Source organism: Topomyia yanbarensis, chromosome 1 (genome assembly GCF_030247195.1).
Source record: "Topomyia yanbarensis strain Yona2022 chromosome 1, ASM3024719v1, whole genome shotgun sequence".
NCBI classification, from domain to species: Eukaryota; Metazoa; Arthropoda; class Insecta; order Diptera; family Culicidae; genus Topomyia; species Topomyia yanbarensis.
This window is the reverse complement of record NC_080670.1, coordinates 147,116,120-147,138,784: the sequence shown is the minus strand read 5'-3', so window position 1 is coordinate 147,138,784 and position 22,665 is coordinate 147,116,120. Positions and strand designations below refer to the sequence as shown.

The following is a 22,665-nucleotide window of genomic DNA, read 5'->3' as shown; positions in this document are numbered from 1 at the left end:
TGTTTATTTTAATAAACGTTTGTGTATATTACGAACGATTTCGTTGGTCTCACGAATTCATTTCGTTCATCATAGAAAAGTTTTCGTATTTATTAGCATATTATTTTTTTCATTCGATCTTTTGGAATCGATGTTTAACAACACCGATTTTTTTTTTAAATCGATCTGGCAAAATCTATTTTATTGCGGTATGAAGAAATGGTCGTTTGGTGAACGAAAGTTTTCGTAAATGTTATAACCACGGTGTTCCTAAAACCGTCATTAACTAAAAAAATGACCATAAATTTGGCATACGACATTCGAAAGATACAGTATCCAAGCATCTTCTCAGTGAATTTCAAAATAATCGATCGAGGGATTCGAGAGAAATTGCAATTTGAAGTTTTATGACACGTTTCATAAGGCTACCAGCAAACACCCACGGGTTTGGTGCAATCTCTATAAACAAAAAAATATTTCTCTACTTATTTAGTACATGGCATTCGAAAGATATAGTAATCAAGTATATCCCTTGTAAGTTTGAAAATATTTCATTGACGGAATCGAAAGTTATAACGGTTTGGATGTGGTATGCGGTCATAGATGGGTTTTCTACCAGACTTCAAGCGTGAATCCATGTTTGTCCATTGACTATTTAGATTGTTTATACGTGTCGCGATTTTTAAAGGAAACCTTTACCATTTTATTACATAAATATAATGTACAAATGGTGTTATTAATATGGTGCACTGAAAAAATATGAAAATAGGGTTGTTTACCAAACGTTAAATATAATGTGAAAACTAAAAAAATGAATAAAAGTTGGAATGTTTATTTCAAAAAGCCACATCTCAATGGTTTGTTCACCGATTCTAATTATTGTTTTCATTATTGAACAGGTAAACGTTTCATTGTTAATTTACATTAAGAAGAATATAAAATAGAGTTGTCTACATAAATAAATAGACAATATAATTGGTCTAAACTATATGTATTATAATTATTTAGTGATTATTTTTTTATTAAAAATAGCGGCCTATCAATTGTTATAGAACATCTCTAGAAAAAAAAACACGATTTGAGGTGTTAACTACCATTCAAAACCTACTTAACCGATTTATTTCAAACTATGAATACACATTCTATGTTAAAAATACCTAACCTTTACGTTGAGTTTTCGACATAATTTTTCGAAAAAGGGGGAAATTTAACCTTCAATGTGAACATTTGTGATGGGTATTGATGTGAAATGTTTATGTTTTAATGCAATGTAACGGGTACTTTCATTTTTTTAAATTAATGTTTGACGAGAAATGAAAAACAGTTTTACGTTCGCAGTTTTTGACCATTGTGCTGATTACTACAAAACTAAGTTAGCATAGAAAAAGTTTAAATAAATAAAACTTAATGCAATAGACAACAAACACAACTTTCTTGCTATACTGTATCGAAATAAAACATTGTTAATTCAACGAAACTGTGAAAATTGCAAGTGACTTATGCTAGTGGTTTCGGTTAGAATTTTAATGAAAGAAACAGCTATAATTTCTTGATTAGCTCATATTTTCAAAACACAGCTTTATCTCACGAAAAAACCTCTAATGATCATGTTCTTCTATTCGTAACTCCGGAACTAGAACTTCGATACAAATGGCATGCTATAGCAAATAATACGGATACTGTACCCTCTATTTAAGACCACGTTTGATTGGGCAGCATTCAGTGGGACAGACAAATCCAAGTAATCGAAAAGGTCCCCATTTAAATAAAAAAAAACGATTTTTGTTCAACCTACAGGAAATCTATCTAAAAAATCTGTAAAAAATTGCACTTTGATATTCGAAAGGGTTCGGAAGTTCTTGCAGGTGATGTATTGACATTAGTTGAGTTGCTCTGCGTGTTTTTTCCTCTCAAAACAACGTTTTTGCAAATTGTGTACATATACGATTACGCTGAAAATATTAAAGTTCTTGATTCAGCTTTTATTTTGGAGAATATTGGAAATTTTTCTAAGTGAACTACAGATATAATGTACATTTGGATAATGAATGAATGGCATAACGGACGGTAGGTATAAGTTACAATTTAAAAAAATAATCACGTATCGACAGGAATATTAATATGTTCGTTGTATGAAAAATAATCAAATTATCCATTCTTCATTTCATGAGTTGTTTTACGTGGCAAAAATTTTCTTCTTAGGCAATTCCAACAGGCATATAATATGTAAAAACTAATCAGGATGAGGGCACTCGATTCAAAATTTCGCTTCGTTTTAACACACGAGTTAACATTTTCTGTTCTTATTCTGCTTCTCGGAACCAAAACAAAGATATTGATGTCATTAGTATGTTGTAAACTGAATCTCCCCATGCGTTCGGCCTGCTTCTTTAATTTAAGAAATTCTTTAAATTTTCATATTAGCAAAAATAGTTGATTGAGTTCTGACACAATAACCGTTGCAAAATGAGTTTCTTGAGTGATGGAGCAACATGGCAAATTAGGTCCAACGTTCACTATGTCAATCGTTCACTATTCTCAACGTTCATTATGTTTAACGTCCATCATGTTTAACGTCCATTATGGCTAGTGTTCATTATGTCTAACGTCCATGATGTCGAACATCCATTGTGTTTAACGTATATTATGCCAAACGTTCGTTTTCCCTAAGTTTTTATACTTTACATCCATTATACGTGACGCACGTATGCCTAACGTATTTATTTTTAATGTGGTAAACCCGAGGGTGCACACCATGTTTGTGTCGTTTTATATGGGAATTACATTTCGAATTTGTCCGATTTCGTCAAACTGAGTCGAATAGCATAGGTACAGGTGTTAAAAGAGGCACTGTCTTCTTTAAACATTTGGTAGCAAGGCATGAAAACGATCGGCTCTGTGGACTGTTTCGAATAAGCAAAGAGTGTATGGTTGGTGAAGTTTGTCAGAAGCGCATAAAAAATATAACTGCAAAAATGCAAGACGATATCACTCGAGAAATTGCAATAAAGGATCAGTTGCGAGATTTCTGTTATTTTGAACATCATTCGTTCAGTCCTCGACGCGGAGCTACACTTTGACTTAGGGATCAATTCTTTGCCGCAATTTTTCCATCCATCGAATATTACGCGGTCTCTAGGCTAGTGTTGTTCAGAGAAAGATATTAGACTAATTTTATCGGCCTCTGTCCGCACTAAGTGCCTGTCATCGACGCCAGAGAGAACCCTAGATATCGGTCCATCAACGCATGGACAGATATCAACGGCTTCACTTCCCTTTCGGTAGAAGACGTGACCACAGATTTTTTTACCTCAGAAAAGCTCAATGGCCTTGGCTGCGATTGAACCTAGACCCCTTGGGGTGAGTGGCTGTCACTCTTACCACTCAACCACCGGCGCCGTTGGATAATAGACAGTTATCACCCTTTTTGTGGACCAACGCCATATGTTTGATGTAATGTGAAGATATAAAATTTCTGTGAGAGTAAAGGGTGTATGATATCAAATTGTATCACTTTCAAATTGCCGTGACTTTGTTTGTTTTGAAATTTTGGATGAAATGTGTGTTGTATTATTTATATTGTGTAAGTTTCACTAGCAATTGTGAAACCATTGCGAAAATGGAGTCACGCGATCCTATATACTTAGCTGTTGACGAACCGTATTGTCTTGTAAGCAACGACGAAATTTATGTGAAACCAGATTTCCAGCAGCTTCGTGGGCTCCCCTTCATCACTGCTCGTTATAAATTAGAGACTCCAAAGCAGAAGATTTTTGAGTTTGCCAAAACACACATGATTTGGTGGGCAAGTTGCTCATGTGGAACACGGAGCAATCCGTTCGTGATAACCGGAGCAGCTGGAGAACTTGAAAGAATGCTTCCAAAAGCGTTTACTTCCACTTCTGAGGTCTCACAATGACCCTACACTTTACTGGTCGGATTTAGACTCGTGCAATTACTCGAAAGATGTTCTGGAGTGATACAGGGCTAAGGAGGTCAATTAATGCCAATGCATCTTGTTCCTCAAAACCCACCGAAATTGCGGCCAATTGAAAAATTGAAATTCCGAACTTCGGACTTGATATGGTTGGTGTTAAGTCAAACCGGACTAAGTCGCAAAACATCAAAAAATGAGAAAATGATAGCACTGGATAAAGCATTTCGTCAGCTACATCCGACTTTTGTCAGATTTTAAATATGTAACAATAAACAAGAATTATGGCAAAAAATTATTTCAAATTATAATGTAAAGGATGCTGCGATTCAAACTTTAAACTCGTTTTTCTCGAAATCAAGATTTTGTCACTTAGTCCGGTCTGACTTAATACCGACCATATGTTCCATCAGCTTCTACACCAACTGATGGACAATCTCGCCGGCTGCCTTTTCCAGTATCTGATCATTGAAAGAGCATACTTAGCAAATTTTACCACTCTTCTTTAGTTTAGCTTGGATGGTACCCCAACACACTGCGATTGGGCGGAATTCTTTGACATCCCTTTCTCAATGACGTCTACGTCATTATCTTGGTACCACTGTTACGCTTTCTTACTGTAGTTCCAACTCGCCAAATCTGATCATAACTTGAACGGTAATACAATAAATTTATATGACTTGGAAGAATCTCCGCGATCGCTGACCGCAATGTTTGATGTCAAATTTCACATTCGTTTCGCCCATTCGGATGCAATCGTTGGATCTGGTCAGATCCATGCAATACAGCTTTTAGGCCCACATTTTAGGCCGTAATGTTTTGCTTTAATTACGGTCCAATTCACCCGATACTTGACAAAACCTCCAAGTATCGGATATGTTTCGACCAGTATTACGGACAACTCTGAGTTTACATTCACGCCCGGCAGTGTTGGATTTGCTTTGAAAATCTTTACAATTTTTCGAAAAAGGGGGAAATTTAACCTTCAATGTGAACATTTGTGATGGGTATTGATGTGAAATGTTTATGTTTTAATGCAATGTAACGGGTACTTTCATTTTTTTAAATTAATGTTTGACGAGAAATGAAAAACAGTTTTACGTTCGCAGTTTTTGACCATTGTGCTGATTACTACAAAACTAAGTTAGCATAGAAAAAGTTTAAATAAATAAAACTTAATGCAATAGACAACAAACACAACTTTCTTGCTATACTGTATCGAAATAAAACATTGTTAATTCAACGAAACTGTGAAAATTGCAAGTGACTTATGCTAGTGGTTTCGGTTAGAATTTTAATGAAAGAAACAGCTATAATTTCTTGATTAGCTCATATTTTCAAAACACAGCTTTATCTCACGAAAAAACCTCTAATGATCATGTTCTTCTATTCGTAACTCCGGAACTAGAACTTCGATACAAATGGCATGCTATAGCAAATAATACGGATACTGTACCCTCTATTTAAGACCACGTTTGATTGGGCAGCATTCAGTGGGACAGACAAATCCAAGTAATCGAAAAGGTCCCCATTTAAATAAAAAAAAACGATTTTTGTTCAACCTACAGGAAATCTATCTAAAAAATCTGTAAAAAATTGCACTTTGATATTCGAAAGGGTTCGGAAGTTCTTGCAGGTGATGTATTGACATTAGTTGAGTTGCTCTGCGTGTTTTTTCCTCTCAAAACAACGTTTTTGCAAATTGTGTACATATACGATTACGCTGAAAATATTAAAGTTCTTGATTCAGCTTTTATTTTGGAGAATATTGGAAATTTTTCTAAGTGAACTACAGATATAATGTACATTTGGATAATGAATGAATGGCATAACGGACGGTAGGTATAAGTTACAATTTAAAAAAATAATCACGTATCGACAGGAATATTAATATGTTCGTTGTATGAAAAATAATCAAATTATCCATTCTTCATTTCATGAGTTGTTTTACGTGGCAAAAATTTTCTTCTTAGGCAATTCCAACAGGCATATAATATGTAAAAACTAATCAGGATGAGGGCACTCGATTCAAAATTTCGCTTCGTTTTAACACACGAGTTAACATTTTCTGTTCTTATTCTGCTTCTCGGAACCAAAACAAAGATATTGATGTCATTAGTATGTTGTAAACTGAATCTCCCCATGCGTTCGGCCTGCTTCTTTAATTTAAGAAATTCTTTAAATTTTCATATTAGCAAAAATAGTTGATTGAGTTCTGACACAATAACCGTTGCAAAATGAGTTTCTTGAGTGATGGAGCAACATGGCAAATTAGGTCCAACGTTCACTATGTCAATCGTTCACTATTCTCAACGTTCATTATGTTTAACGTCCATCATGTTTAACGTCCATTATGGCTAGTGTTCATTATGTCTAACGTCCATGATGTCGAACATCCATTGTGTTTAACGTATATTATGCCAAACGTTCGTTTTCCCTAAGTTTTTATACTTTACATCCATTATACGTGACGCACGTATGCCTAACGTATTTATTTTTAATGTGGTAAACCCGAGGGTGCACACCATGTTTGTGTCGTTTTATATGGGAATTACATTTCGAATTTGTCCGATTTCGTCAAACTGAGTCGAATAGCATAGGTACAGGTGTTAAAAGAGGCACTGTCTTCTTTAAACATTTGGTAGCAAGGCATGAAAACGATCGGCTCTGTGGACTGTTTCGAATAAGCAAAGAGTGTATGGTTGGTGAAGTTTGTCAGAAGCGCATAAAAAATATAACTGCAAAAATGCAAGACGATATCACTCGAGAAATTGCAATAAAGGATCAGTTGCGAGATTTCTGTTATTTTGAACATCATTCGTTCAGTCCTCGACGCGGAGCTACACTTTGACTTAGGGATCAATTCTTTGCCGCAATTTTTCCATCCATCGAATATTACGCGGTCTCTAGGCTAGTGTTGTTCAGAGAAAGATATTAGACTAATTTTATCGGCCTCTGTCCGCACTAAGTGCCTGTCATCGACGCCAGAGAGAACCCTAGATATCGGTCCATCAACGCATGGACAGATATCAACGGCTTCACTTCCCTTTCGGTAGAAGACGTGACCACAGATTTTTTTACCTCAGAAAAGCTCAATGGCCTTGGCTGCGATTGAACCTAGACCCCTTGGGGTGAGTGGCTGTCACTCTTACCACTCAACCACCGGCGCCGTTGGATAATAGACAGTTATCACCCTTTTTGTGGACCAACGCCATATGTTTGATGTAATGTGAAGATATAAAATTTCTGTGAGAGTAAAGGGTGTATGATATCAAATTGTATCACTTTCAAATTGCCGTGACTTTGTTTGTTTTGAAATTTTGGATGAAATGTGTGTTGTATTATTTATATTGTGTAAGTTTCACTAGCAATTGTGAAACCATTGCGAAAATGGAGTCACGCGATCCTATATACTTAGCTGTTGACGAACCGTATTGTCTTGTAAGCAACGACGAAATTTATGTGAAACCAGATTTCCAGCAGCTTCGTGGGCTCCCCTTCATCACTGCTCGTTATAAATTAGAGACTCCAAAGCAGAAGATTTTTGAGTTTGCCAAAACACACATGATTTGGTGGGCAAGTTGCTCATGTGGAACACGGAGCAATCCGTTCGTGATAACCGGAGCAGCTGGAGAACTTGAAAGAATGCTTCCAAAAGCGTTTACTTCCACTTCTGAGGTCTCACAATGACCCTACACTTTACTGGTCGGATTTAGACTCGTGCAATTACTCGAAAGATGTTCTGGAGTGATACAGGGCTAAGGAGGTCAATTAATGCCAATGCATCTTGTTCCTCAAAACCCACCGAAATTGCGGCCAATTGAAAAATTGAAATTCCGAACTTCGGACTTGATATGGTTGGTGTTAAGTCAAACCGGACTAAGTCGCAAAACATCAAAAAATGAGAAAATGATAGCACTGGATAAAGCATTTCGTCAGCTACATCCGACTTTTGTCAGATTTTAAATATGTAACAATAAACAAGAATTATGGCAAAAAATTATTTCAAATTATAATGTAAAGGATGCTGCGATTCAAACTTTAAACTCGTTTTTCTCGAAATCAAGATTTTGTCACTTAGTCCGGTCTGACTTAATACCGACCATATGTTCCATCAGCTTCTACACCAACTGATGGACAATCTCGCCGGCTGCCTTTTCCAGTATCTGATCATTGAAAGAGCATACTTAGCAAATTTTACCACTCTTCTTTAGTTTAGCTTGGATGGTACCCCAACACACTGCGATTGGGCGGAATTCTTTGACATCCCTTTCTCAATGACGTCTACGTCATTATCTTGGTACCACTGTTACGCTTTCTTACTGTAGTTCCAACTCGCCAAATCTGATCATAACTTGAACGGTAATACAATAAATTTATATGACTTGGAAGAATCTCCGCGATCGCTGACCGCAATGTTTGATGTCAAATTTCACATTCGTTTCGCCCATTCGGATGCAATCGTTGGATCTGGTCAGATCCATGCAATACAGCTTTTAGGCCCACATTTTAGGCCGTAATGTTTTGCTTTAATTACGGTCCAATTCACCCGATACTTGACAAAACCTCCAAGTATCGGATATGTTTCGACCAGTATTACGGACAACTCTGAGTTTACATTCACGCCCGGCAGTGTTGGATTTGCTTTGAAAATCTTTACAACGTCCTGACGCAGATTTCGGTTAGCTATAGCTATACCACCTTTGAGATCCTCATATCTAATTAATAACCGTATGGAAATTCAGCGATATGAGACGCTGGCGATAAGTGATATGGATATGGTATGTTGAAAATCATAGTATAACATTGTAGGTGGGATTATTTTTTTCAATCAGATCTATACTGCCGTGATCGCATTACAGTCCCATTTGCTATGGGTTTCCTATGCAGGTGGGACTGGTATGCGTATCACGGCAGTATATAAGCTCTCCAAACATTTGGCATAAGTTTTGCTCTTCAAATTAGCTAGAGCAGCATCACCAAAAATTTATAGCACCAATTCCAGTGACAATAAATGACTGTCCCCATTGTCATATAGTCACATACTTTTTGCAGCTTCGGATTGCCAGCCGTTAATATTTAGAAAGATGATTCACATCTAGTCTCATTCGCTTCGGTTGAATATGAGGTCCATCAATTCCCCTACTGCACCTACATGTGACGCGAGTGACCGTCGGGTCAAGTGCCAATAACAAATAAATAATTAATTAATTGAGAGTATTTTTAAACCATGTACAATATACATATCTCCTTCCATCCGACGGGTCTTGAATGCGAGGTAAACAATATTCAATGGAAAGTTAAGAACGTATCCACAGAGTTGAATAAAAACAAAACAGAACAGATGGACAAGGTTCGACGCATTGCATCTAAATAACTAGTGACATAAACTGCACATAGTGTATGATCACTCAAAAATTACAAAATTGCCGTCGCCCCGCCCTGAGTTATAATAGTGGAAAAACGTCTTTGAAATTAAATACTTTATCCGCGTAATGTGATAGAAGAAGCGCGCAATGCATGGCACATCACAGCATCACTCTACAAGTTGGAGCGTAAGAGGGCCACATGAATCATATATACATACATACGGCTAACATATAGTTATACATTGGCGGGATTCCGGCTAAGATTACACTGGAAAATGTTAAGAAAAGACGGACTCGCGACCATTGATGATGCAGTAAACAGACAAAATACAAAGAAAGCGACTGTATTATAACAGCGGCGTTTAGTTTCCAGCGTTGCGCTGTGCGGGAAACCATTTAATTTCGGATTCAGATGGATGTATATACCTAATATTATTCTACCACTTGAGCTCAGCTAGCATGTGAGTAGCAGCTCAAAGTGCGCGCGAATGAAAAACCACTTATCACAACACTGCGAGAAGGTTTTCCCTTCTTTTTTTCGCCGAATTCGCTGCAGACTAGCTGGATGCTGGGGCACTGTCCGAGCAACCAATGTGTATACATAGTCATTTATATTTACGTAGTAATGTGCTCTAAAACTAGGGTGCAAGTCGCGAATGTAAACAAATTAGAGTTAATATATCGTTTAATAGGTTTGCAGAAGGCCTATGATGTGACCGATATAACACATCCCGGATTTCCATTTTTAACTCTCGTATCAGATGCGTCTGGTAACGCAGATTCAACGTATCTGTGCTTCGATTCAAGGCTGTGTGGGGTTCGCAATAGCGTAAAAAAGAACCCTTCTTGCACTACGGATGTGGAGCGAATAAATTCAGTAGGAACCGTATTATCAGAGCGGAAGCAGATCAATTGTGAGTGTTTCCTACACATTTTTGCATGTGACGGTTTAAGCCTTTACAGGAAAGCTTAGCTTAGTAAAAATTGAGCAGATTCTAGCACTGCGAGAGAAGCACCTATCTTTATGAAAGTAGGCTTTTCATGATTCTTGACTACACGGTTCTCAAGGAAAATTAGTTTTGAAACCCTACCTGCACTAGAAAAAAGTTGGGCATGAAAGGGTTAAATACCTTCAACTCAAAAAGTGTACATTGTATTTTAAACCTTTTAATTCCATTGGAAAATTGAGAAGATTTTCTATCGAATGGTGCTTTTATATTATTTATATATAGGTCTTCGACTATTAATCGCACAGACTGGCTTATCAACTAATCCTAATACTAAAAGTACATCTTGCAACATTAAAATCGAAAAAACATGAAACTTGATTAAACACACGACAACATACATTTAACGGGTTGTTTCGTCCGAATTGCGTACGGCACAACGGTAAACGGAAAAAGTCCACTTGGCGTGTTTGTCTTCTAGGTGCATTGAAATTAAGTTGACCCAAGAGTTGGCTGCTTTCAATGTTCCCGTCCAGGATGTCAAAAATAAGCATTCGTTGATGTTTGATTCTCCTGTCAGCAAGCGTAGGCAGGTGGATTAATGCGCAACGTTGTACATACGGCGGTAAACGAACTGGGTCGGTCCAAGGTAAAAGGCGAAGAGCATATCTGATGAAACATTTCTGCACCCTCTCAATGCTGTTAATGTGGACTCCGTGATAAGGAGCCCAAACAGGAACGGCATACTCCAAGATGCTGCGTACAAGCGAACAATAAAGCGTTTTCAAACTGTACACATTCTGGAACGACTGAGTGTTTCGCCTTAAAAATCCTAACATGCAGAACGCTTTGGCGATAGTAGACGCTACATGCTCGGAGAAAGTTAACTTGTTGTCCAAATAAACTCCCAAATCTTTGACGACGAAGTTGCGGTGTACGTTGGCTGACGACATTTTATAGTTAAACATGTTCGGCGATAGGATCCGAGTGAATGTAATAACGCTGCATTTTTCTATATTCACCTCCATTCCATTGATGGTGCACCAATTTAACAAATATTATTTAGTTATTGAGTTTAAGTAGGGATTGTCATGTATACTGCCATGATCATACCAAATCTCTGCGCGCATTTCAAAAAAGGAGTTTCCGTGTTAAAGGCTTAATTTTTTTTATTTTGAAATTTATTATAAATATGTATTTTTTTTTCGTCAAAATATATTCGTTCATTTGAGAGATATTAATCGATTTTTATGATATTAATATCAAATTAAGGGTTATTTCAAGCTCTTCAATGCGAACCTGAAAAATACTCTTATTTTTTTTAACTTTTAACAACGGGCGAATGACCATCTGGTTAAAGCCCTCAATAAACAAATTACAATTTGAACTTTAAACAGCTACAACTTTTGGTTTCCAAAAGATTTGTTTACAAATACAAGTAAGCTTGTTAAAAAACACCTTATATTTGAGCACCCTGGGTCCCAACAACCCCCCCCCCCCCACTGTTTAAGTCACATTAACCTTGAAAAATCATGTGTAAGAAATGTAAAACGTATTATTATACAATCAAACATCAAACTTACGGTTGATCGCAATGCCTAATGCAAGGGTTAAACACCTTTACTTTGGAAACAGTTTGCCCTTTACCATTGTAGTGAGCGTACATATTAATTTTTGAGAAACAGTTTATTCATTATTGAGTAAATTCAAAAAATGTTTTCAGAATCGAGCTCCTTGAATCACGTAGATGTATTTTCATACCCCCATACTCAAAATCGGTGTGGTTTTGCCCTTAAAACACTAGTAAATCAATACTCAATGTAACGGTCTCATATTTAGGTATTACTGTATCGATTTTGTTGGTTATTTTCGGCAAATTTGAGACTAAGAGAAACGAAAGCAATGAAAGTGAAAGACGGATAGGTATTCTAGAGCGAATCAGTTATAAACTTTGACCGAAAAAATAGCACTAGGCAGGCTCATATGGACATGATCGAAAGGAAATGTGAAGAATCGGTTGCCTTCTGCCAAGTAGGAGTTGGGCGTTGCACCTAAGTCTACCGCATGATCTATGGTAGAACATAACTCATCTTCATGTTTTACCGCCGACGCCGGCAAAAATTCTTCACAAATCCTCGCCCATGCGATCATTCTTCTCCCTTTCTGCTAGCATCAAGCCGTTATTGTGATTTGTTTGGAATAAAAATATAAAATGTTTTATATCTCCACCGTTCGTGAACAGATTATTTTTACAATGTATGACTTGCACTTTTATAAGTTTTTTATATGCATTATATTATTATACTTAAGGACATGCTGAACAGAGTCACAAGGTGACAGCTAAAATGGCTGCCGTCGTTCCTGCTTCTTCTTTTTATTTCATCGTCGAAATCAAAACATTGCATTGGCGCGCAAGACAAAATCGTTTGTAACTTAAATGTCTCACGGTGTCTTTTTTTAACAACTTTATGCAAAAAAATTCAGCATCTCTGAAACTTCAGGATATGAAAGAATGGGCTTTCCCCTTTCATTTGAAACCAAAATCAAAATAATCCGTCGGGGGGTCTAGAGCAACTTTTTTTTTTGAAGTTTTTTTTAGTGAAAGCATAGATTTTACAATGGAACTAGTTCATATTTCTGCCCCCAGATGGTGCTTTAGACATTCGAACAACACTAAAAGTAAGAATCTGATAGATTATTTAATTGTCTACAACTTTGTTACCAACTAAAAACCGATTTGAAATTATCCCGAAAAGTAGTTTAATATTTTAACGAATTCTAAGTCTAAGTTAGTTTCACAGAAGACCTAGGGGTTTGTCAATTCACAAGCACTTTTTTTATTTGCCAAATAGTTGTGTTTAGTTCAATAGTGAATTCAGCGGAATTTGAGAGCTTGGAAAGTCTCATCTTGTAGCTAAAAATTATAATTCCCTGATACAGGGCACCATTCATATTTTTGGGATGAGAAGTTTTAGATAAGTGTTGATCAAACTAGTATGATATTAATATTCTTTTTCATGATGGTAAGTGATTCCTCCCACAGAAACAGCTTTTTCAATTATGTATGCCTTCTTTTTCATTTTTTCGATTGTTCTCAGGGATGACTGATAACTATTCTTACATGATTCTCCTACTCTGTTAGCATCTTCGTATAAAATTGACATGTCCTGAACTTCAACATTTATATTTGAACAAACTCAATGAAACTTTTAACGCACCATTGCAATATTTCGCGGATTTCATTGCAACGCTTGGTTAAAAACTCTGATTATCCGTTTTCAAAATTGACTCAATGTGACAAACAGTGAACAAAAAACTTTGAGTTTTTGGATCAAGATAATTTTTTTTTGGGATATATTCGAGGACTTCTATGTATATAAGGTTATTGTTGTACTCAAATCATATTTTGTTTTCAAAAGTAATACATATCGCATAATCTAGGATCAAATTAGTAACGATATCTCGCATAATTGATAGGAAATGGCCATAAAATACAACTGCCACAATATGCTTTGCGGAGAAAACTTGAATAAATCGTTTCACGCTAACCACTAATTTGGACAGTTACTGCTGTGGTTTGCGTTAAATTAGAAACGGTGTGTCCCAACATTTCGTCTTGAACGCAATTATAATAGCTGACTTAAGCGATCATAAGCTAAGTTATACGACGTACGGTCCTCTCTAAAACATAAATGTAAGCAAACCCTTGTAACCAAGCAATACCTTCCGATGAATGGTAGTCCATTCGAATCTATCGGGAAGGATTACAAACCAAAAGCACAAATAGTTGTCTGACTCTGTCAAACATCCTTATTTTCAGAAGTTCAATTAGAATTGTCAACGTAATGAATCCCGTCTAATATTTTCATGCCACTAAACCCAATTTTTTTTTTTTTGGTAATGTAATAAGTGCGAGAAAACATATTTCCAAACCACTAGGCCTCGTATGAAACTATCTTAGATATAACTTTGTTAAAATCTTAAACAACTTTTCCGGATGATTTCAGATCAATTTTTAGTGGTCGACAAACTTGTAGACAATTGAATTTTCTATCAATTTCTCACTTTTAGTGTTGTTCGAATTATAAAGCACCATCTAGGGACAGAAATATGAACTATCTCCAGTAGTAAAACCTATATTGTTACGAAAAAAACTTCAAAAAAAAAGTTGCTCTGGACCCCCCGACGGATTATTTTGATTTTAGTTTCAAATGAAAGGGGAAAGCCCATTCTTTCATATTCCGAAGTTTCAGAGATGCTGAATTTTTTTGCATAAACTTGTTCTAATAAATACACCGTGGTCTTATCTCAGATTGCTTAGAAATTGTATCACTGTATGTAAGCATGTTAGCACATGCACATGAATAGATTCTCTTCACGGAATTTTGATTCGTTTGGGAAATTTGTACCTTTTTATTTTTCAAAACAAATGAAACACGTGGTGCAAAAATCAGTCAGCTGATTGCTGAACGATACGCTTGTGTGCGTATCATCTCCTATCGGTATAGTACGTTCTAGCCGCACACAGATGCTGAACGTAACCCGAACAAAGCCGAACATAACCGAACCTTTGTTGCGATTTTGGCATCGGTTCACCTTAAAACATGTCGCGTTTTGACAAAATCACCCACATCTCAGAAAATAAACAACATATCACTAAAAAACAAAAATAATTGCGTCTATTGGTCACGTTTGACCTTTCATTTGAAACTAGGTTCGTTGAGATCGGTTCAGCCATTGCTGAGACAAGTACAGACAAGTACATACATTCACACACACACAACGACCGGAAATGTGCTTCTAATGTCAATAGCTGGGCCACCTGGCCATAAACTGGAGTGGACCTGATAGGAACAAATTTTACAGAAAGTGCATGGAAGAAGGCCATAATGCAAAAGTCTGATGACAGGCTCCGAGCTGTCTGATCTGTGCAATCGAAAAAGGTAACAACCACGTTACAGGACGCTCACGACGGTCGGCCTTCAAACAGACGACAACAACGAAGTCACAGTGGAGGTAACGCAAATTAACTTCAACACAGCATAACACTTGCTGTGGCAATTTGTAGCGGAGTCTAAGTGTGATGTTGCTATCATCCCGGAGCCATACCACATCCCGGCCAGCGATGGAAACTGGATATCAGATAACTTAAAATCAGCGGCGATTGGAACGACACGAGGATATCCATTTCACGAATTGGTTTATCGCGCAGATGAAGGTTTTGTAATCGCGCAGATGAAGGTTTTGTAATCGCCAAAATCAATGGAGTCTTCTTTTGCAGCTGCTACGCATCTCCACGGTGGACGATCGATCGGTTCACAGAAATGCACACAAAGCAAAAGACTGCCGACAGGCTCCGAGCTGTCTGATCTGTGTAATCGAAAAAGGTAACAACCACGTTACAGGATGCCCACGATGGTCGGCCTTGAAACAGGCGACAGCAACGAAGTCACAGTGGAGGTAATGCAAATCAACTTCAACACTGCGACACAGCACAACACTTGCTGCGGCAATCTGTAGTGGAGTCTAAGTGCGAGGTAGTTATTATCTCGGAGCCATAGCGTATCCCGGCCAGCGATGGAAACTGGATATCAGATAACGACAAATCAGCGGCTAAATGTCGGACTCTTTGGTGGAGGTTGGCGGAGTAGGGTTCAAAGTTATCTTCTCAGAGTCCCTCACTCTGGCATATTATGGACGAAATTGGTAGTATGGTCTAACCACTGAACGTGTACTGGATTGGTGTAAAAGCTTTACCACCAAGTAAAAACACACACACACACATACAGAAATTGTTCTAATTTGTCGAGCTGATTCGATTAGCGTAGGAGACACGGCCCTCCGGGCCTCGGAAAAACTTTACAAAGTTGGAGCGAATCCTATATTTTTTTTGTAAGAAACGTAAAATTAAATCAATTCTTTACGAGAAATGTGCAGTAACGTAACGTCAAGTGGACTCACTGTGTAAATATTGATTGATTTTAATATTTTGTATTCTGTATCTCTCATTCATATTTCTTACGAATCTTTGAAATGTTAAAGAGTGGTATGAGGCTTGTAGAACTCATTACTATTCAAATGAGCGATGTTCTTGAAAAATATTTGATATTTGTGTCACACATACGTACTGTCATTTCTGATCTCGTCATGAAAGTACAAACTCGAGTTTCGAATCAAGTTGCCTAACCTTTCTATATAAGCAAGCCAAAACCATTTTCAAATCGCAAACAATTTTCTTGAAAAGAAATATCAAGCACATCGGACATGTAAAATCCCATTTTTAGTATAAGTAAATCAAAATTAAAAAATTCTCGAAATGCATGATTAGTTTAGCCTAACGCCAAACTCACGGTGATAAAACTTTCGCTTATTGGATCGACAACGGCAATGATGATTCAATATACCGATCACCGTGATTCAGCTATTTCTATGACTCAAACGTAGAATTTGTTCGCATTGCACTTTTCAGTTATTCAGTGACTTCACAGGACAGGCGCTCTCAGCAAAACAATGTGAGTCACTTAGTGTTATGCCCAGGTGTTTTATATGGCTTCTATGATACGGTGATAGTTTGAACATGACTGGTGTTGTGCTTCTTTTATACTTTATATGGATAAAACGCCAGACAACGAATCTAAAGTGAGAAACTCGCTTTCGAAATTCTAATAATTCCAATATTTTTTACCTGCTGCTGCATATTTATTGGGTTGAGAATCTATTTGCACGATGAATAACTACTACTGGTGGTCTTATATTTCCCGATATTGGAAAGGGTTGTCCACCCAAAATTATCGTAAGTAAATGTGAACAAAAGTCTGCATAAAATTCTCCCTAAAGGGGGAAACTTGATTTACACCCAAATTTTTCTTCGTAGGGAAAAATATAGTATAGTAGGGGCATTTACTCGGCTGTGGGCCTTATCCGATTGTGCCTCCCTGCTTATTGGGTAACCGTCAGTAGATACAGCTGATTGGATAATCGTAGTTTGTGGGTAATTTCAGTACTATTGCCGAAGCAAACAGGCTACAACTTGAACGATTAATTAAAAAAAACTTTTCTTCATTTTGGAAACGGGGACGATTTTTCCAAAAAAACACAATCACTTAAACAAAATTTAAAAAAAAAATCATAACAATAATATTAAAATCTTGACAAAAAAATGGAATCGTTCAAGGACACGGCAGTTAAATTACGAACAAGCTTAAAAAGTTTTAGGATCGGTTGAAAACATTTTCGGCAATCGTAGTCACCGCCAAGACGATTTTGGCAATAATGATTTCGAGAATCGCGTTTAAAGTTTAGTATAAGCCACGCCTCCGTAATGGAGCAAGAAGAAAAACGCTATAAATTTGCGTCCACTGCTCCGATCTCTATAAAAATAATTGAGATAACATTATTAAGAACCTAAACTTTACGATAGAAGAATAAAAAATCGATTTTTTGGCCCGCCTCAACATATGTAATGGAGTAAATATTGTTCAATTGTGGCGTTATGATTTAGAAATTGAATGAGTATAGTAACACTCGCTGTACCGCAACAACGATTTTTTCAATTTGCCTTTTCAACCGAGTTAACCCTACATAACCCTCTCCCGCACCTATGGACACGGACCCCCTAAACAATAATTCAGCTCAGAAAACATAATGTTATTTGTTTTATGATAACTCAGAAAAAAAGGTTATGCATGAGGTGTCGGTTTTAACCGCAATTCCCTTACTGAAATGTTGTCATTGGTTTTCTTTCAGGAAATCTCCTCACAGTAATAGCACTCCTGAAATACCAAAAACTTCGAAAACACCCAACGACAGTGTTCGTGCTGTCCCTCAGCATATCAGATCTCTTCTTTTGTGCGGTAAATATGCCACTGACAGCAATAAGGTTCATTAATCAGGTATTATTTTATTCAATGTCATAATATATATTATAAACCATTGAACCTAATTTATTCCAGCAATGGACTCTTGGCGAGGACTTGTGTAAAGTGTTCCCGGTGTTTTTCTACGGTAATGTAGCAGTATCAGTACTCAGCATGGTTGGTCTAACCATCAACCGTTATACATTGATACTTCATCCTAGTCGATATTCTAAGATATACACTCCAATCAGCTTGTTTTTGCAACTGTTTTTGATTTGGGGGTTTTCATTTGGTATAATGGTAACAGCGATTCACAATCCAATTTAGTGATAATTATCTAACAAAATTATTCATTTACAGTTGCTTCCATTGTTTGAAGTATGGGGTCGACTAGGCTTGGACGAGGAAACTTTCTCCTGTACCATTCTCAAGAAGAACGACAGTTCACCGAAGAAATTCATCTTTCTATTTGGCGTCTTGGTTCCATGTATAGTCATCTCAATTTCCTACTCCTGCATATTCTATGCGGTGCACAAACAGAGATCAAAGCTGAAAGCGCACAAGTATTTTTTTTGCTACATGGTCCATTCGCACACTGTTTGCTTATATGTATTTTTTTTCTTGCAGTGCCAATGCATCGGGCAGGATTGAGTCGTTTTTCCGCAACAAGGAAGATTGTCGGTTAACAGTGACACTGCTAACAATATATCTCTGCTTCCTGATATGCTTCTTTCCACTGATGCTTGCCAACGTGATCGAAGATGATGGTTCGCATGCTAATCTGCACGTGTTTGCTTCGGTGCTCGCGTGGATGTCGGCAGTCATCAATCCATTCATTTATGCTATCGGCAGTCAGAATTACAGGTAAGTCTACGGATGTGAAAAAATTTTTGAGCAGAACGATCATCTTTTGATGACGTTCGTTATATGTCTACAAGCGGAAAGGCCAAATTGTCGTTGTATGGTTTTCATTCATAAGATGAAACAAAGGAGCGAGAATTATGTTGGGGTATTCTTTTATGAATGAGGGTAGATCGAACAAATCTCGACCAGTACCATATATGTCACTGTGTTCTACGTCATTTCCCGGACTACCATTTGCCGGAAAACTATTTCTCGGTACTAAGCGGCTCGCGTCATGGACTGGAACATCACTGCCCCGGAATGAACCATTTCCCGAAATGTACTGTATGTATTCCGGAATACCATTTTTACGTAAAATGAAAAAACATACCTCGCAAAACAATCTTATTTTAAGAAAACCTGCTATACAGTTAGCAGCGTTCTAGAAGATTTTGCCTCTCTTATAGCTCTTAAGGGGTTGCCAGTTTTTGTGAAATTTAATAAATTTTTCATTGCTCTAAAATCTGACCAAAAAGGTCTGAAAAATGATTTATCAAAACATGGAGCTGAACAAAATAAGGGAGAGTGGGTACGCTTGATCCCACTTTTGTTTTTTCTCTTAACTTTTCAATGAAATAAAAATTTGAATTGCAAAGTTCGCCAGCTTGTAGTCAATTCGTATTGTAAGAGCTATGAATGTATGCCCTGTCAGTTTTGAAAATCATGTCAAAATGAGGTTTTTGTAAAAACGTGTGGTAACTTGATCCCCCTGCTACTAAGGATAAAGAAACAAAGCACACTATGACTTATAGGCACGAAAGCTCAGCTAATTACCTATCCTGACAAATTAATCAATAAGACAATCTTTTTAGATGCACGACAAACTTTAACCACAGTAGAAAGTCATTTTTTTTTTTTTTTTTTTTTTTTTTTTATAATTAATATCAACAGACACAGTGTGGTCCTAATGATAATTTCTTAATCTATTTAAAAAGTCAAATTGTAATCTGCTACGTGGAATGTGAAGATCGAACTCGGATGAAACTCTGTTGAAAGTCCGCTGCAAACCAATGATGGCACCGTTCACTCCATAGTTAGTCCGGCGAAGAGGTAATCGGAGGAATAAATTATTGCGAAGGGCGCGAGGGCGAACGTTCATGTTTATCGCACTGAGAAGCTCGGGGCAGTCAATTCGATCTTGCAAAATATCCGAAATCGTCATAGCACGGAATAGATCCCGTCGCACTTGCAATGTATCGAGTCCAATAAGCAAACCCCGGCTTTCATAACTTGGCAGCTGGTGAGGGTTGCTCCAAGGCAATCGACGAAGGGCAAACCGAACAAATCTGCGCTGTACTGCCTCAATTCGATGGACACCGTTGAGATAATGAGGGTTCCACACAACTGAACAATATTCCAGAGTTGATCGAACGAGTGAGCAGTAGAGAGATTTCAAGCAGTAAATATCTGAAAAGTGCTTAGATATTCTCATTATGAACCCCAAACAGCGTGATGCCTTTGCGACAATATAGCTGATATGCTGTTTAAACGTCAGTTGTTCATCGAGAAAAACTCCGAGATCTTTGACGCAATTCGCTCTGTCAATTGTGGATTCAGCTAGACAGTAATCGAATCGAATTGGCGTTTTTTTCCTCGAGAACGTAATGACCGTACATTTCTTGGGGTTTAGGGTCATTCGGTTGATCTCGCACCATTCCGCAAAGGTTTCCAGTTGGCGTTGAAGGAAAGCTGCATCATGAGTATTCCGGATTCTATGGTATAACTTGAGGTCGTCGGCGAAAGACAACCGTGGTCCTTCTAAACAAAAGTTAGCGTCGTTGAAATACAGAAGAAAAATCAATGGACCGAGATGGCTGCCTTGCGGAATACCAGATGAAGCACAGAACTCTTCGGATACACAATCACCTATCTTGACTGCTAGACGACGATCACTGAGATACGATTGCATCCAACGGAGAATATTAGTACCAAAGCCGAGTCTATCCAATTTTGCCACTGCAATAGCGTGATTTATCTTGTCAAAAGCAGCTGAACTGAAGTCATGACAAGTATTTGTGGTAAATCAGTGCTGCTTAACTATTTAACTCCAATCTTCAATAACTTATACCATATTTGTTCACGAAAAAAAATATTTTAGATCAATTAATGGTGCCAGGTACTTTACGGAAATAATGTTTTTCTATTTCTATACATTTCGAAAATGTTTGAGAGAACTAATGGTAGGGATCATGAATACCCAGTGCTACATGGATCAAAGATACCTATTGTATGAGACGAACAAAATTTAAATTTTTTTGTATTGTTTAACTTCTTAGTCGAAAAATGTGATTTTTTAGACAAAAGCCCTTTAGATATGGCCAGGGAATCAAATATCCCCATCATCAAGCATCAAGTGTCCTCACTCTCCCCTACCTCAATGTTCCAGATTTATAATTTTGTCACAGCATATGTTAGATAAATCTCAAGCGTGCTAAAAAATTTAAACGTGTTTTCTCGAAATAACTTTTGTCGAGGATGTAACTCTACCTAACTTTTTTTGATCGTTTTGAATTTTTTATAAATAATTCAAGTTTTTTCTCCAGTGAGGTACGTAGGATTTTATTTTTTTTATTGAAGTTTTGCTGCTTTTTAAATAAACAATTTGGTGTTAATTTTGATGATATTTTCAGCTTAAGTCGCTCGCTATCGTTCTAAGGAATCGAACAAAAACTTAGGCTTTAGTTTTTGGCTTTAGGTCAAACATTACGTACGGGAGATAAATCTCCTACCTGGATGCTTTAAGGGGTTATATATGTTGAGATGCGGGAAAAAAGGGAAAAGTTTGAATTTTTATAAAGGTATGTAGCCATATCTTTATGATATACGTTTAGCGTAGTACAATGTCCAATTTGCAAAATCCACTTGAAAAAATAAAAAATATTAATAATTGTCGAAGCTATAGCAATTTCCGCAAAACGCGTTTTTTTCAAAGAAACCGTGATTACGTTTCCGTGATTACGATTCCAGTCCAACAGCTCAACAGAAACCATCAATCTAAAAAAAATCATTAGTATATGTACCTTTGTTGTCCTTGAACGATCGATTAAAACAAAATTCTTCTTTTTGGAAACGGGGACGATTTTTACAAAAACAAACACTATTTTCACATGAAAAAAAATATTTAAAAAATCATAACAATAATATGAAAATTTTGACGAAAAAATGGAATCGTTCAAGGACACGGCAGTTAAATTATGAACAAGTTAAAAAAAAGTTTTGAGATCGGTTGAAAACTTTTCCGGCAATCGTAGTTACCGCAAAGACGCTTTTGGGAAACATGATTTCGAGATATACGCGTTTAAAGTTTCAAGTATAAGCAACACCTCCATAAGGGAGCAAGATGAAAAACGCTATAACTTTGCGTCCACTGCTCCGATCTCTATAAAAATTTGAGGTAACATTCTGAAAAAACCTGAGCTTTACGATAGAAGAATAAAAAAATTCGATTTTTTAGCCGACCTCAACATTATAACCCCTTAAAAAACGTATCGGCAGCGAAATGCTTAACAAATAACTTGAAACAAATATTTTTGTAGTTCATAAGTAGTATTATTAATCCCATTTTACAGGATTTGGATTCATTTTTTTATTATATTTTGGTTGATATTGCCAAAAACGTGCGATAAATTATTTACTCGAAAACGGTAAAGTACACAACAATGATGTCTTCTTGGATT

The 22,665-nt window shown here is 37.0% G+C and overlaps 1 protein-coding gene across 1 annotated transcript in view; it reads left to right on the top strand.

The window, feature by feature from the left end:
• The window catches only part of LOC131676820 (protein trapped in endoderm-1), a 32,399-nt gene that overhangs the window by 2,058 nt on the left and 7,676 nt on the right, over window positions 1–22,665 (top strand). Inside the window, exons 2-5 of the mRNA XM_058956163.1 lie at window positions 17,976–18,121; window positions 18,182–18,385; window positions 18,446–18,648; window positions 18,713–18,949. Coding sequence (XP_058812146.1) covers window positions 17,976–18,121; window positions 18,182–18,385; window positions 18,446–18,648; window positions 18,713–18,949 — 790 coding nt within the window. The remainder of the gene's footprint in view (window positions 1–17,975; window positions 18,122–18,181; window positions 18,386–18,445; window positions 18,649–18,712; window positions 18,950–22,665) is intronic.